The sequence below is a fragment of the Euprymna scolopes genome, chromosome 10 (genome assembly GCF_053919585.1).
Source record: "Euprymna scolopes isolate OS-2025 chromosome 10, ASM5391958v1, whole genome shotgun sequence".
Taxonomy (NCBI): Eukaryota; Metazoa; Mollusca; class Cephalopoda; order Sepiida; family Sepiolidae; genus Euprymna; species Euprymna scolopes.
The window spans coordinates 65985514-66003856 of record NC_136491.1 but is presented as its reverse complement, the minus strand read 5'-3'; the positions used below and the strand labels follow the sequence as shown (position 1 = coordinate 66003856).

General features: G+C 32.0%; 1 protein-coding gene across 3 annotated transcripts in view; it reads left to right on the top strand.

Annotated features, from left to right (window-relative positions):
* LOC145286030 (hexokinase HKDC1-like) overlaps nt 1-18343 on the top strand; it is a 107018-nt gene that overhangs the window by 69834 nt on the left and 18841 nt on the right. For all 3 annotated transcript variants that reach the window (XM_080134647.1, XM_080134649.1, XM_080134648.1), the window contains exons 6-10: nt 1196-1332; nt 2832-2931; nt 8058-8137; nt 10510-10622; nt 13753-13908. In XM_080134647.1, coding sequence (XP_079990773.1) covers nt 1196-1332; nt 2832-2931; nt 8058-8137; nt 10510-10622; nt 13753-13908 — 586 coding nt within the window. The remainder of the gene's footprint in view (nt 1-1195; nt 1333-2831; nt 2932-8057; nt 8138-10509; nt 10623-13752; nt 13909-18343) is intronic.

Sequence of the window (18343 nt, the reverse complement as noted above, 5' to 3'; positions counted from 1 at the left end):
CGGGCACCATCTTGATTCTCAATTTGGGCTCTGCAGGCACAAACGCGCAGCCGCTTTAACGGTAAGCCACTTCTTTCTCCACATACACTTTATTTATTACCCAATTATTTTTTTATAGTTTATTAAATACCCTATCCTTTTTTTGTAATATACTATACTTTATTTACTAACTTACCCTTTTTTTATTATATACTATACTTTATTTACTACCCTATCCTTTTTTTATTATATACTATACTCTTTTGATAGACTCTTCCCTTAGTCGCAGTGGTAATACTCTGCTGGTGTGTAATGGCAGACGTTCCATGAACTGATGCTCAGACATTGCTCCAAAGACTGTTACCACAGTATGCTCCACACTGCAAGGTTGCTTTTTGAATATGCTGCATTTGACAAAAGATCGTCTAGGAGATGCACTTGAAATTTGGAAATATATCACTTATTGGTGATATTTTGTGCTTTCTTCCCAAAAAGTGTCAAATTTTTCTTGAATACCCTGTATGAAATATAACAGTGGAATACGAATTTTTAGCATAAAAGTAAATTAAGAAGGTAAAACTTTGAACCAATCGATCAATTAGCAATCTATTTCCAAATATTTAATCAGTTGACTAGTCATTAAGGTCTAAAATATAACTTTTAAAGGAATGTTTTATTTCCAATGTTAATTTATTGTAAAATGATCGCTTATTTGAATTTTTGTTTTTTTTTAACATTTATGTCCAACGTTTTGTTGCAATTTTTTTTAATATTAATTAAGATTGGAAGCCATCATGGTCCAGAAGTAGAGGCTAATTTTACAATGAATTAATGTTGAAATGAAATCTTCACTCACTTTTAAATGGTGAGAAAATTATTAAAATTATAATAATTTTATTGCTTCATCAACAATACACTGAAGGAATATCTTGAAAAAAATTATTGACAAAGATGTTAAGCATGCTTAATTTATCCAAAGTTTGCCAATTTGAGAACATTTGTTTGATCTTCTTAGGATAGTGAGCAGGAAAACATTGTGTTGCTCAGAATTGAATGAAAAAACCTTATGTTGACTTACAGAACATTATTATATTATTATAGATTTGCATATTATATATTGAAACATATTCAGAAGACGTTTCATATTTAAGGATAATTTGTTTTTATATTCTTTGTATTATTAATTAATGTTTTATTTATTTATTTTGTTTTGAAGGTTTCACTTTTTCTTTTCCTTCTGAAAAGAAAAGCTTGACTCATGTTAAGCTAATCAACTGGACAAAAACATTTAAATGTTCTGATGGGCCTGGTTTAGACCAAGGAATGATGTTAATGGATCTCATCAAAAAGAAGGTACGTCCCTCTTTTAAGTACATTTCTAGAAGTTTAAATTATTATAAAGAAGAAAAGGAACCAATGTTGAAATCTTATAATACTTTTCACTTTAGTGGTTTCATGTAATTCCTGCAGTGCCAATTAGTTGCAGATGTTGCAGTAATCACATATCGCACACTTTCAGAAAATAAAATCTTGTTTTATTATATTGTTTCCATAATATTTTGATAATTTAGAATTAGACTATGTTAGTAAAGATGTGAACAACTTTACAGTATAATTAAAAACTGGCATCTGTTGATTATTTAGTTTGAGGGTAGGGTGGGTTCGAAAAACTGGGTTGGTTTGTTGCCAAATATACACATACAAGTATCTTGTCAAGATGGTTGTGTCCTCAGGAAAGCTCACTGGAAGTAAATGCAAGGTCACTTTCCAATTTGTGACATGGCACCTGAACTATGTCGATATTATACAACTGATGATAGAGCAGCTACTCTAATTGCTCCCAAAGAGTTAGGGATTCTTTACTCTCAGTTAAAAGCGCAGGCAAACTGTCAAACCTATGCCCTCAACCTGTCAGACAAACCAAGCTCAAACATCACCAAGTTGCTCAGTTTAAGAGAGAAAAGTAAAAGTAATAGGAAGAAAAAAAAGGATGGGGGACAGCATTCATTGTCCTAGTTAGAAAACAAGGCCAAGCACTGTGCGTCTCTGATGAGTATCTGATTGTACTTCTGCACATGGCTTTTGTAGATCCCACGACAAATATCTTTAAATTGTAATTCCATTGTTTGTTAACAGACAAAATCATAGTTTGGAGCCTGCTATATGTATATATAAATCATTTATGATAAACTATTTTAGTGGAAATCAAAGATTTAAAGTTAAAAAATAATCATCGGACAAGACAGAGTAAATAATTTTGCATGAGATTGACATTTCTGGTATCATAAACTTGTTCTGCTAAATCATGTTCTCTATCATTGTCTTCTATTTTGTACTTAATATGTGTAGAGTCCCAGATTATGTGATAATGGGATGCTCAACAATTGATTTACTTTTGTGGTTATCTATATAAAAGTTGTGACTTAAAATCCACTTTCTATTTTCTCCCTTTTGGTTTACTCTTATTGATTTAATCCCTTAAGCAACAACAGTTCTATCACATCCTTACCCAGACAGACCAGTTCTACGAACATTACACATCTTGGTAAATTCACTGTTTCATATTTCAACATATTAATAAAATTGACATATGTGTATATTTTTGGTGTATTATAATGTTACCAATTAAAATATTTGTATGATGTTCAAATGTAAATAAATTTGAATAAATGTTTTAATTTTTTTGTGTGTGTTGCCTTTTGGAATACCTTCATCCTGAAATGTGCAACAAACTTTGTACTATTCTAAACTGATACTGAATTCATCTAATAAGCCTATCTTTTATGTTAATATAATGCAATAGCCTACTTTTAATAGAAAAATTGTTGGCACTTTATTTCTTTTTCTCTCAGAATGTTCCTGTCAAATTGGTGGCCATTATAAGTGACACAACAGCTGCTTTAATCACTGGAAATTTCTTGGATAAAAAATGTACAATTGGTTTGATTTTAGGTAAATTCTTTTTTCTTGCCTGAATTACAATTGCATTAAAAATTCTTAAATTTTATAAGAAAAAATCAGTGAAAGAATCTCTTGGATTTGTTATGAATTATCTTCATAGAATTTAAAAAGAAATAGAAAAATTGGTAAAATTTTACTCTTTGCTTTGTCAATGGAAAAATAAAAATGAGATTCAATTTTTTTTTTTGTGTGTGTGATTACATCTTGTCATACACAGCCTTTATCATGATTATAGCAGCATACAGATGATAATGATAATAAAAAGATTAAAATCTACAAATGGCTTGTTGTTCCTGGGTTCCAAGATACCAATAAAAGAACACAAGGGTTTCTCCAGATTAAAACACTGGATATACAAAGAAGAAACATACTATCAAGACATGAAACAACCAAATTACAGTTTCAATATAAATATTTATTTAGACAAGATAATAGAAAAAAACCAAGAACAAAATAAAAATAAAAAACCTAACTACTATTTTAATCGGCTGATCACATTTAAATATATGAAGACAGGTTAAGAAAAAAAATGGAGTTGACTTGCAGTATGTTGTCGGGTGGCACAGAGAGTAACCCGCAGTAAGGTGCAACAGTTTAATGAAGAGAAAAACACAAAGTTCTTTTTCTTTTTTCAATTTTCTTATTTTGTTCAAGCTGAGGATGAGGCATCCTATCGGATATCAAACATTCATCTACTATCTCATACATTCCAACCAAAAAATCTTTTAAAGATTCTAACTGTTCCTTTATGTGCAATTGCTTGAATCTCTATTGCACTTTGTTCACCAGGTATATTTGCCAGGTAATTTTTTAAATTCTGTTCATAAGTCCCATTGCTCCTATAATTACTGAAATGATGAAGATCTTCCTAAAATTCCAGTTTCTTTTCATGTTGTACATAAATTACATTCGTATTTCATTATCTTTTCCTTCTCAGCTCTGTTTAACCCAGCATCATTTGGGACATTAACTTCTACTAAGGTTGCTTCTTTCTTATTGTCCCATATCACTATGTCAAGTTTAATAGCTCCGCTTTCTAGATACATAGTTGTAGTTACAGTCATAGTGAATGGTGTATGACTTATTTCCAACTCTTCTTTCTGGTAAACATATTCTCAGGACTTGCTGTTGAATTTGATATCCAACTTTTTTACAGATAGTCCAGTGGAGATATTTATACACTTGATTGTGTCTCATTATATATTAGCCGTCCCTCAGCAGAACCTTACACCTTCTGAGGTTCTGCTGAGAGATGGCTAATTCATGCTCTCTACTTCTGTTTGGCAGAACCTACACTTGTTGTTATTGCTGAGTGGGCAGCCATTATACTTTCCTGATCACAGTGGAGTGATCCTCTTATACCCAGTTCATAGAGCCTTCCTTATCTATGTAGTCCTGGATGAATTCACCCCAAAATACTTGGCACGCTGTTGGTTAGCCCGTTTTTCCAGTTTTTTTGCAATAGAAGTTCTTGGCATATTTTTGGTGACTCTTTTAGGCTATTTCCATAGCAAACTTATTTTTTGATTCTGTCTCATTTGTAAGACAGTCTTGTCCAAAAATGTCAGGCGAGTTTCGTGATGGAGCTTTTTCTACTGGCTCTTGTTTCCTGTTGGTGTACCATTTTGAGGTTTGGTTTTGGGAGCTCATCAGATGTTGGCCAATGCTCACAATAGTAGCACAATGCTGATTGTTAATCCTACACCTCTTGCTCCTCTGAGTAGATACAGCCTAACAGACACTGGTTTCTGCATGTTGTTCTGTACAGTGTCAATATTTTCCACGTTCTAGTGTCCAGTCTGTTTATGTTCCTTTGTGGCCAATCAACAATGTTAAAGCTGTATTTTATCACATGACTAATTGGTTAATGGCAATGATCTTATTTTACAGATTTCCCTTACACAACATCTATTCACTGACAATTTCTTTCTCATTTTGATATGCTGAATTGAATCGTTCTTCTTCTATGCCAAAGTATTTTTATTTTCCCTTGTTGTTGGTATCTTCATCAAACTGTATGTTTTTCGTTTGGACATTCTTCCCAGCTCTGATGGAGCACTCTGCACATTTCCAAATATTTCTGGAGAAGTTATGTAAGAGTCTTGAGGAGACAGCACACTGTTTTATTCTAATATTTGGTCAGGATTTACCTCTAATAAAAATAATCCTCATATCAGAGTTTCTGACAAACCCCTATACAGAGAGAGTGAAGACATCTAAGGATGGCCCCTAGTAGGTATTCAATTTCTCTCCTATGAAATTCCCTCTTTTTTGTTCCATTTTCCTACAGCCGAAGTTCTCAGAAATTAAGGGAGCCCTCCACTACCTGGGAGTAACACTTGAACTTTATATGAGATACATTGATATTCGAATGTCTGATTAAAGCTCTTTATCTAATAAACACAGAGTTAATAAAGAAGTTGAAAACATAATTTTCCTCTCCCCAATTGTCCATTTTAATATGTTATAGTATATTAGTCTTTTTAGTATCTTGGTCTTACTGGATTCCAAAATAAGAATTCATCTAGTCTGGTGGAGTATCCAGCTTCGTGTTGCTTCATGAAGTAACCTCACTTTGAGAAGATGCACCATTCCTCATAAAAGCTCGTGTGCGTTAGCAATACCAAGATCTTGCAAATAACTTGCAAATATGATGTGATTTTTATTATTTGGTCAGGGTTTATTTGTAAGCAACAGTTTGACTCATTAAATGTCAGGGAACATGTGTCCCTTCAAAATCAGTGAACACAATCCCCTGCAATGGGACAACACTAGTATAGTTATTGAGACCTTACCTCACAGACAGTACCGTCTATTCATTGACGGCAGCAGAAGAACCACACTCTGAAACCACCATTACCTTCACAGGATAAACACAGATGCCCACAACTTGATCTATGACGATACTTTACTAGACGCCTTACCAAACAACAAGATGGATTAACCATGCTGACATGCGTGAGAGTGCAATTAACCAGTGATTCATAAACAACACCAAACACTGTTGGGGAACACGTGTCTATTGGAAACCTCTGCATTGGGACAATGTTGTTGAGACCCTCCCCCAAACCAATACACCTAGAAAGTCAACACCTTCAAACACAAATAATGCCAACACTGCTTACCACACTAAGAACACCAATAGGGAACAAACTTCTGCAAATGACAGAGATAATACAAAACAAAGAACTAGAGACTAGTAACAAACAACTGCCCTTTAGATTTAAGGACTTCCAACTAGGGTGACATTTTTCTTTCTTTTCAAAAATTTTTTTTAATTTTTGATTTTAAAAAAGATACATATTAAGATAATGCCCGATGTATGTGCCCTTGATATGAACTCCCTACCTTTGCATTGGGGCAACTCTTCTAGACAGAGATTAACTGTCATTATGACATAAATAAAGTATGCGTCATAAGTTAATATCAAAATATAGTGTCCTGTTGTCATCCACACATATGTAATATTTCATATCTTAACTATATCTTGATGTTATCACCTTTCACACCTATTTAAAAAAAATCAGATTAGATGTTAATATTGTATGTGTAGATTTATATAAAAGTTTGTGTTTTTTAAAACTGATTTTTCTTTTCTTTTTTTGAAAGTGACTTATCTTAACAATGCTTTACACACGAACATTCTTCATATTTGGTTACCCCACATTTTGTCAATTCTTCATATACTTATTTTAAACAAGTTTTCTTGTAATATATATATATATATATATATATATATATATATATATATATATATATATATATATATATATATAACTTTTTTAACTTGGCCCAAGCTACAAATCTGTCTTCAACTGTTTTCAGCTCCAAACTGGATTATTATTAAATGTACCATTATTAAATCCAATTTTGTTGTCAGTCAATCATTTCTGTTGTTGCTGACTCATAGCTCCTCCTCATCTATTCATTGTTCAATCCCATCATTTGTCACTTCCTAACCACAATCTTATGTACAGTTTCTTTTATTCTCTCTTCCTACCTATTGTCTACTTCTACTATTCTCTATTACCTATCATTTTTTTGTTCTCCTACTTCCTAGCACTTGATGAGGATTGATTATAGTATCACACACACGCACACACACACACACACACACACACACACACACACACGTAGAGAGAGAGAGAGAGAGAGAGAGAGAGAGAGAGAGAGAGAGAGAGAGAGAGAGTATCAATAATGTAAGAAAATGACAATATAAAAATATATACTAATATATGTAGATTTATTCATTATTCAATAAGGGTGATACATCAATTAGGGGTGTAGAGTAAGTAAGAACTCTTTATACCATGTTATTTCGAAGCCTGATGCTTCTCATCAGAAGAGGAGAAAAGATGCTTGGTAACATAATAGGGATGCGACATCTAGCGAGACGAGATGATGATGAGATGATGAGAAGCGTTAGGCTTCAAAATACCATGGTATACCCTACACTCTTACCCTACTTATTGTACACCCCTAATTGGTGTATCACCTTTATTGAATAAATTAATAAATCTACATATATTAATATATATTTTTATATTGTCATTTTCTTTCTTTATTGATTTCTATATAAGCTCCAAAACAATTTGTTGAGCTTTGTATTATCCTGATAATCGAATAATGAATCGTTTTTATTCTTTTTCTTTTAGCTCCCCATATATATATATATATATATATATATATATATATATATATAAAGCTCCCCATATATATATATATCTGTGTTTCAATGTTAACTGTCTCATCAGGGGTTCAATAATGGCTTGTAGTAAAGATAACATTCAATAATCTTACATCAACTAGATTATATCATTTATTGTCTAGACTAACATATTTGTTGGATACACACACAACTTCCTTTAAGTTATTTTTCTGTTCTTTAATAACATTGAGAGTGAGTTTACAAGGCTTTACACCTGAACGCTTTCCATATTTGGTCAGTCTTCAGATTTTCTTTTTTTTTTCTTTTTATAAAATTGATTGCAAATAATTGCAAATGTTTTGTTGTATTTAAAAAAATATTTCAGTGAAATCTTGCAAAATGTTTGTTTAGAATTTCTGTTTGTTCTAATAATTAACTAAAACTTTATTTTCTTTCTTTTTTCTCTAAGGAACTGGAAGTAATGTCTGCTACATTGAAAATATAGATGCTATAGAAAAATGGGAAGACGATAATGATAGCTCAAAACAAGTAAGTTTACGTTTTTATATCAATCATTTAAGTTTTGGAGAATGAAAATAACCTTTCAATATGTAATTATTTAAAAGTATAAAATTGTCATTTTTGATTTAGAACAATGCATTCTATTTTAATAGTACACTCTATATATAGAGGATGTAACACAGAAAATTCTGTGTAGCTTAATTGCCATATATATTTTCAAAACTTACTATATATATTACTATTGGGACGATTAATCAGGAATAAAAAATTCAAAGCTTTTGGAGTATCAGAATTGGTATCAAAATCAGAAAAATCTAAGCCTAATTTCCCATTCCAAAATAATTCTTTTAATTTGTAATTCAATGTAAACAGTTTTGAATTACTTCCTGTTGTTTGTTTAGAAGGCTTTCTTTAGATTTTATTATATGATATGATTCTAGATTGCAAAGGCTGCTTTAGCCAGACTTATTTGGAGAGTATTAACTAGTATTTCCTAGTATTGACCATTTCAATTTATATTTAATTTTATTCTTTCTTAATTCCTTTATTCAATTTTCTTCTTATTATTATTAACTTCTACTGCTCCAGAAGATATCTCACTGCTGATGCAATTCTCTAATTATATATAAGCCAAGTACATCCAAGGATGGAGTACTGTTGCCACATCTGAGCAGGAGCTACTAAAAAACACTCTATCCTGCCTTGACAGAGTACAAAATAGGTGTAGTGGACTGGTGGATATATTATACATATCCCACAGTCGTACAAGATAGGAGAAATGATTTGAATTGGGAAAGGAAAAATTAATTGCTTTAAGGAAGGAACGAACAATGCGTTTACTTGAATTAAATGAACTAGGATTTATTTTGTGAAGAAACAAGTGAAAGAAAAGGATACAACATGTCCGCATTCATTTCTCGCTGTTTACTGGTGAGAAGGAAAGTCTATTATCATAGAGAGAGAAAGAGAGAAAGTCAATCCAGTTTAGTGTGCGTCTCTCGCTGTTAGCTGGTGAGGAGGAAAGTCTGTTGTGGTATAGGGAGAGAGAGAGAGAATTAGAAAAAGTCAATCCAGGCCATGAAGAGAGAAAACGTATAAAGTGTACATACTGTCTGTTAGCTCGTGCCCCATACATAGTCGCAGGGGATGTGACGCGCACGAGCGTGCGCCTCCCTTTCGGGAGGCAGCTGGTTAGCCGAACCTCTCAGCTCGAGAGCTGATCCAAAAAAAAAGGGAGATGCTGCTTATTGCTCTTGCTTTTATAATTGTTTCCGGTGGTCTTTTGCGCATGTGTAGATTTCCTTTGAAAGGGAAGTGACATTGTCCATCTGTGCATACATGTGCGTATGTTAGCGTGTGCGCATATGTATATGACAAGTAATATAGCTTGAGATGTGAACGCGTGTTTTTGTGTGAGACTAGGAAAGGCTCTCACATAGGCTTTGTGGCTTGGTAGGGGATGCCCTTTTCTCTTCTCTGCAACCTCTCTCCCACAGGAGAGACGTTGCAAACTTCTTTGTTTTATCGTTATTTCCATGGTAGGTGCCCGTCTGAGCTCCAATCTCTGGTCCCCCCCCCTTGCCGATCTTTCACGAAAAACACCCGTCTAGCTGTAACCACTGTCAAAAATTTTCCCCATTCTTTATCTGTGCTAAAACTAAAATGCAGATTCCATGAACAAAGCTTCTTTCTTAGAAGTGCACTCTGTGGAACTCTGTTTTGTCTGCCTGTTTCCCACCTGACTACAACTTGGATGTCTTCAAATCCAACATAAATAAATTCCTGATGAACTGTCCCCTGAAGTAAGACACTTTATCAAATCTCAACATTAACGTACTGTACACGCAATCACCCTTATCCCCGAGTGGCTTCCACGCCTTGATAAGTGATGACCACCTTGTAAAAAAAAAATGCTAGCATTTTAAAAGATGTTATTTGGCTGTTAATATAAATAGATATAAAAATTATAATTATTATATATATATTTGCATTTTAAATTTTAATTCAAGTCATTATATATAAAAAATAATTTTATAAAATCAACAGTAGGTTCTCTACAGTGCAATGTAGACTACAATGTATTGTGGACTAAGCCACTGTGGGAAGGCATGTGAAACTTCCTCCTGGTGCACCCCGATGGGTCTCCAACTAGAGCAGACAATCAATCGATTTGATTGAAAAATGAGTGATTTCGATGATAATAAAACTATAGTAGTGTGAAACATTCAATGATCATCATTCAATCCCGGGCAATGTCGAGTCTTCCTGCTAGTTATATAATAAAATGGTTCAAACTTAAAATTAGTTTACAAAAAAAAACTTTTTACAATTGATAACCAAGGATAATTGATGAGAATTTGCATATTTAATTTATATTAATGTTTATCTTATCTATTTAGGTAATGATCAATGTTGAATGGGGTGGACTTTCTGATTCAGGATGTTTGGACTCTTTACGCAACAAATATGACTTCAATGTTGATAAACTCTCAAACCATGTCAATTCATTCACGTATGTTGTCCAGCAAACAATTTTTATCTTTCTGCCATTGTTTGTACTAAGTTACATTTTTTATAGTTATTATTTTGACATTTGTTAATTGTTATGGAAAGTAATTTTAATTATAAAGGAAATTTATAGGAAGCAATACAATGCTGAGGTGTAATAGACAGACAAAAATTCAAGCAAACTAAAAACATATAATGGTGGAATAACCTATACAAGTTCACATTTATTAATAAAATATATATGTATTTTTTTTTTTTACTTGTATTGTGTTCTTACTTGCACCAGCATGGTCAGATGGAAGATCCGTACATGTCTTAATTTGCTTCCATTTATGTCTATCTGTTACACTTCTGCATTGTATAGTCTTCTGTGAATTTCCTTTCTATACATACTAGACTATGCTTCAAGCAAAGTATATTCATATTATTTTGTTTCTTTTCATATAATATTTAACAGACTTCAGTTTTTCAGAAGTGACACATTGTTGTATTAATTCAGATCTCTATTGCATTACTGTTGTTATTTCTTTCTCTGGTTGTTTTGACTCTTATGAAGTTCTCAGTATTTTTTCACTTTTAGTGGGAATGGAACAAAAAAACATTAATTTTCCAAAAATCATTGGCATCTGACAAACCGTATAACATTTACATTAAGTTTTCTGTGTATGTTAGAAACAAGAAATACAATATCTATTAGAAGCCACCAATCTAGATCAATCGAGGAAATTAGCCGATTTGCTCAAGAATTACATATGTTAAGCTGGTAACTGAATTCTGGTAAGCAATAAGAAAAAATAATTATTTTAAAAGTCTGTTTTTCTTTCAGTTATGTGTTAATTTATTTACCCAATTGCTTTTTATTTCTACACTTGCCCCCGATCACCCCCAAATACTATTGTTAAAATTTATTATTGGAATTTATTGTCAATTTGTGGCTTGTGATTCACTTGCTAAATTTTCCTAAAAAAAAAAATGTGTCCTCCAATTTTGAATTCAATGTCTGCTCAAATTCTTTTGCAAAAAAAAAACTGCCAACACCATTCCATTTTAGTATATTTTTCAAATAACCATACTAATAAATGTGGAGGATCCCAGTTCTGACAAGCTTCTAGGTCCAATCTTTACTCCTGATCTGAGATGGAACATACATCAAATCCATTGCCAAGGCTGCTGAGAAAAAGTGGGATTATTCTACCGCTCCAGTAGATATCTCACTAATTCTCTACCTGTATAAGAGCCAAGTACATCCAAGTATTGAGTACTGTTGCCACATCTGGGCAGGAACTGCTAAAAGCAGCTTATCCCGCATTGACAGAGTACAAAATAGACTTTGTAACCTAGTGGGTTATGCCCTTTTCTCTTCCTTGCAACCTCTTTCCCACAGAAGAAACGTTGTGAGCCTGTCTTGTTATTTTTATGGCAAGTAATCGTTTGAGCTCCAATTTGTGGTCTCCCCGAGCCTGACTCACGAAAACACTCATCTAGCTAAAACCACTATCAATAATTTCCCCCACTCTTTATCTATGCCTAAACCGAAATGTAGATTCCATAAACAAAACTTCTTTCTTACAGCTTGTGGAATTCTCTTCCGTTTCCCTGCTTTCCAGCTGACTACAATATGGTTGTCTTCAAGTTCAACATAAAAAAGTTCTTGATGAGCCATTCTCTTAACTTAACAAATTTACCCAGTTCCCACTACTAACGCTTACTATGACATTTTTCCCATTGATTACTGTATAATCATTAATCCTTATCCTTGAGTGGATTCCAGGCCCTGACAAGTGGTGACTCCTTTGTAAAAAAAAAAAAGAGTGGATTTGGAGATAATTGCAACTGAGAAATGACCCCACTCTTCCTAAATCTCTGAAATTGAGGCCACACAAATTGTAGATAGGAGTTTGAGTAGTTAATAGATTTGCAATAAATAGAAAAGCAAAAGTAGAAACGATTGAAAAAGGTGGATTTGGGAGTCATATGGTGCTGAATACCTTGCTCAAGAGCCTCCAAGATCAGATCAAGATAAGGATTGCAGTCTTTAATAAATTATCTCAATGTAAACTATTCCAACAATCAAAATTAATGTTACTTGTAAAATCTTGCTCGCATTTTTTATGAGAAGCTTTTGTCAGTCGATTAATCAAAGATTAATTGAAATTTTTTATCACTAAATATTAAATAGACACATCTTTCTTTTGATTCACTGGTCTCTTTGCTATGCCATGATTAAGTTTAAAGTTGCATTTCCATCATCAAACACACAGATGGAATGGATCTCATTTTCGATGGCTTCAAGCATCTCCATAGAAGTTCTTTGTCAATTGTTCCATCACACTCAAGTTTGAGATTACATTTTTTCCATTGCTAAACACAGATTAAATGGTCTTATCTTACAATATGTTCTTTTATTGTATCTCATTTGATATCTTGTCACTGTGCTGTTTTCATCTGCTGTGAACATGTCAACAGCAATGATATTATTGACAGTTTCATTTTTTTATTTATCCCAGACCAGAGAAAGATGATGTGCTGAATATTTATCTCTTTCCCTAGGGTAAGAAAGCGGAATTGAAGAGCCAGTGCTCCTGAGAACTCTGGCCTACAAAAAAATGCTTGGGCAGCTCTGTCAGCATTTCCAGTAGAGATGCCTCAGACAATTAGCAATAAACCAACCCCTTTGCAAAAAGAAAAGGCAAAGCTTGGAAGGATGGATCTTCTATATGCCCTCTATATGCTATTGCTTCCTGTGTAAGCAATATATTTAAATTGTAGCTGTCCATTTCAGTGTACGGCATTTGTCCAACATCAATTTTTAATTTCAGTTAAATGAAGTTTTAAAGCCCTCTACCCTGTAGACAATCCCGGGGAAATGCAACTAATATACTAAATATAAAAGCACAGAATCTTTATTTTGAAAAAAAGTGGGGAAGATCATGTAATAATTATTTTAAATATTATTTTTTGGACATAAAACATTTGAAATAAATCATTCATTTAACATTTTAGAAAAATAAAAATCCTTTAATATATGTTCACTTAAGAAATGTTCAAAATGCTGTGTAACTTTATTTTACTAAAAAGAAAAAAGAATAAAATTACTTTTGTTGTAGAAATAATTTTACTTTTATTATCTTCAGCTTTGAAAAATTTTTTTCTGGTCTCTACTTGGGTGAATTAGTGCGACAAGTATTGGTAGACATGACCAATATGGGGATCTTATTCAATGGCAAACATTCGGAAAAACTTTTTACACCTTGGAAATTTCTGACAAGTTATGTTACAGACATCGAAAGGTAAATTTATTGTTTGTTTATTACATTTCTGTAACATTTTGTAAATCTATTGTTTGTTTATTACATTTCTGTAACATTTATTCAATTTGGACTGAATTTTGACTAAAGCTTATACAATTTTCCACTTTTTTCTTTATAAATTTAGAAACTTCAAAATAAATTTTAGAAAAGTTGTAGCAAGAATTTATAAACATTGTTTATAACAAATAATTAATACTTTTCATGTAGTCCTATAATCCTGGTAAATTTGCTTTAACATTAGAACCCCAGGATACATCATTAAACCGTTCCAGGATTGGGATTGTAAAGCGAAATCGCCATATAGCAGGGTCCTAAGCAAAATTTTGTACAGTACATATTAAAAATTAGTAACAAAATACAGTTCAGTATATAATACACATGTATATATCAGATAACATTATAAACAACACAGTAAGACGGGGCAAATACCATAATCAGAGGCTGGAAAAACATTGTATTTCACATCGTAACCTGAAAAACCATATCCTAGCACCACCGTATTCCGGGATTTTACTGTATATATTACGTTATTTGAAAAATAGTAACTGATTCAGAAACAAACATTTATTCAAAACTTTTCAGCTCTTACCTATTTGCTTTAGATGGTTGGACATTGTTAAAATACTGACATTAAGTGCCTTCACCATTTTTGTGACATGGCATGAGTTTTGTTTAGTAGTGAAAAGTTGAAAATGGGCACGTACAAAAATCACAGGCCATGACAATGCCAACTCTCAAAAAAGTCCGAATTTCGAATTGTAATTAACAATTCTACAAAACAAATCTCGTTAACTGAATAACCTAATACAAATGATGCCAACTTTACTGTGTCCCGAGAAAAAAAGTTCTTCCTTGTTTTATCTTAATGAGAATTTCTCAATACAAAAGAATACTCTTTTGCATAAGTGAACATTTGTTATTGCACAAAAATAACAAGATTCTATCTTGTAAGTGGAACACTCTAGGTTCAATCTTCGATGAATGACTCACGGTGCAGTGCAACCCTCACTCTTTTCTCTTGTAGACCCGCATGGTGGCTGCTACATTTTGTTCAATAACTGCATTCAAAGGTTCATCATCAAAAATGTATGTCTGTCCTTCACAACTCATGTTGATCATAAAATTTCTGAAACAACTTTCGCTGAACCAGTCAAGCATTTGTAAATCATGTTCTGTTGATGATGACAATTGTTTTGGGAAGCATTATGAACCCATGCAATAAAAGTATTTCTTCTTTTTTTTCATCCACATTATTAAAGGCTAATATGCTTCGGAAATTATGTGAATGTATTAAAGACTTATCACCAACATTGGTACATTATACATAAGATTATTATAAATCATTGGCCCTTCATGTCATCTTTCCTCCCACCATCTAATGCAAAATTAAATAACATTCTCAAATTTATTTCGATTATTCAGACTACTGCTCTCATCTTGAGTGTTATTTTCCTTGGTTATTGTTTAGAATACTTGTAGCACATAGCCCTCATGAGGCCACATGTAAATATGACTTGAGTTCACACTCAGAGATGGGATAGATGATTAACCTTGACTATACAACAAATAATATGTACAACAAAATCAAAATGTTAAGAAAAGAAAACTTAAACGGAAATGATATAGCAAAATGCATTTATTAATGCAGAAAAGAAAACAAGAGATTTCCCTTCTTTTTTTTTTTTTAATGATATGGAATTGTCAAAGTGAAAGTCAAAATAACAGAAATAAATGTTCATCATTTCTAGATGGAATTGACCTGAATTTAATTGATTGATTAGTCAAATTACAGAACAATTATTTATTTGTTTATTTTTTTCTTTTGTTGAACTTGCGAGGAGGTTAAACTTCTTGGGATTAAATTAAACTATTATAATGAAATCAGTTATTAAAAATATTATTATAAAATCAATTATTAAAAAATATTATTATACAATCCATTATTAATAAAATATTATTATAAAATCAATTAAAATATAAAATCAATTATTAAAAAATATTATTATACAATCAATTATCAATAAAATATTATTATAAAATCAATTAAAAATATTATTATACAATCAATTATTAAAAATATTAAATCAATTATTAAAAAAACATTATTATAAAGTCAATTATTATGCATCAACAAAAAAGAGAATAAACTTTTTAAGTGAGGCAAAAAATCGTTCAGCATTTTCCAAACAAATATACAAAACTTAAAATTACAGATTTTAAATCCATAATACCTGACAAATATTAAAATTTACTTTTAAAAATTATTTTACTGGCCATTTATTTTGGCAAGTGCCATTTCTTTTGTATATAATAACTTTGTATATTAATACGTACACATCCAAGATTGAACCACTTTTGATTGAAAATCAGGCAATCTTGCAGTACTGATTAATCAAATATATATACCTCCATGCTGATTAATCAAATATATATACCTCCATGCTGATTAATCAAATATATATACCTCCATGCTGATTAATCAAATATATATACCTCCATGCACTTGCAGCAACTGATTAATCAAATATATATATATATCCATATATATAGAGAGAGATAATTGCAACAAATGACTTTTACCAAATGCAATCAAATTTAATTTTCTAGCAACCTGTATGCTTTTAATTTTTTTGAAACTCTTTTATAGTTGTTTTTTTATTTTGAAATAAGATTTTCTCAATTTCTATTTTAAACCCAATAAAAAATTAAACATAAAACATTCCACTTTGGGATATTGCAGCTTATTTTGAAGTAAAAAAACCCCAAAATCTTTAAAACATTTTCTGAGTATTGAAAGTATACAGGTTAGTAGAAAAATAAATTTTAATGCGTTTGGTGAACATTATTAGATTTTTTTTAATTTATCAAATGTTAAATGAAGATCTCAAAGCTGAATGAAAAAATGTAGGTGATCATGTTTAATTTTTTACTGAGTCTGAAACAAAGATATGTAGCAATCATAAATAAAGACTTATTTTCTGTTCCTCTATTTACTCTGCCACAGGACTCATGGCACAGTGGATAGAGACATTGAATCTCTACGGTTCTAGATAAGCATTGAAGCAAACAGTTTCAGTCCTACCCAAAGCAGGCCAGAGGTTTAGTGGGCCAAACGTAAGACAATAACAACTATTGAAGACAGTAATTACTGGAGATACAGTTACAAGACTTAACATTCCTATCCTTTCATGGTTAATATTCTGAAATCCTGGTGAAACAACAACAACTATGAAGATAAGGAAAACAGTCTGCTAATAAATAAATGAATAAATTAATCACCTCAAAGGATTCCAATAAAAAATGGTTTTGTTTTTCTCTTTTTTCATTACTTACAAATAATATATAGGAGTTTGTCTTAACACTCGCTGATAAAACTCGTTCTTATAAATAGTGACAAAATTTATTTTAAAATAAAAAACAACCAGAAACATTTTTAGAACATTAAAATCATACAAGTTGGTAAAAACTTAAATTTTAATGTAAAAACTAAAATTTTAATGGTGAAAGTTATTAATTATAATTATATTTTTATTTTTGATTTATTGACTGTTAAATGTACTATAAGATTACCAGAAGTTAAAATCACACACAAAGAAATAAGATTATTAATTATGTCAAACAATAATTTTTGACTTTTGTGTATTTGTGATGCAGTTTTAGTTACAGACGTGCACCAAATATCCATCATAAATAAATTACTTAAAACTGATTGATTTTATATTGATTGACTGTTTACTGAAAAAAGATGTCACTCCCCTTTTTTGTACTTGAAATCTAAAAGATACAATTTGGAATTGGAAAAGATATTACATACACAGAAATAAAGGGCGTCTTTTTTTAGAGGTGGCAAACTTTAAATTAAAATAAATCACAGAAAGATGTTTTTATTATTGTGGTTAGAAGCTAAGAAAAAACAAGTCTTACCGTGAGTGCTCAGCTAGTGAGTTCAGGCTGAGAAAAGGAAAAACAAAGATGGCGGCCAGCATTTTATTACGTGCGTTCTCGCATAATCTTGTGTGCGTGAAGCTGGAAACTAAAAAACGAGCTTCATTTCTCATTGCTGAGCGATTTCAGATCAGGCAGGAGAGTAGGTGCAACGGGAGTGGAGATACTTTCTGAAATTATAATCCTTTTTTGTGTGCTTGAGGTGAACTCAATTACGGAGGTTCAAGCTATTTCGGCGATGGCCAACGCAGGCATAAGCAACATGATTAAGCCTTTTAATGGCGATGGTGATGTGGTGGTGTGGCTTAAAAAAGTGGACCTTGTAGCAAGGATTCAGAGGCTGAACGATGTGGCTGCAGTAATACCACTGTTTCTAGAAGGGGATGCACTGGCCCTCTATTTTGAGCTCAGCGAGCGAGAACAGGGTGACGTGGACACCATCAAGGGTCGACTGATCAAAGCTTTTGCA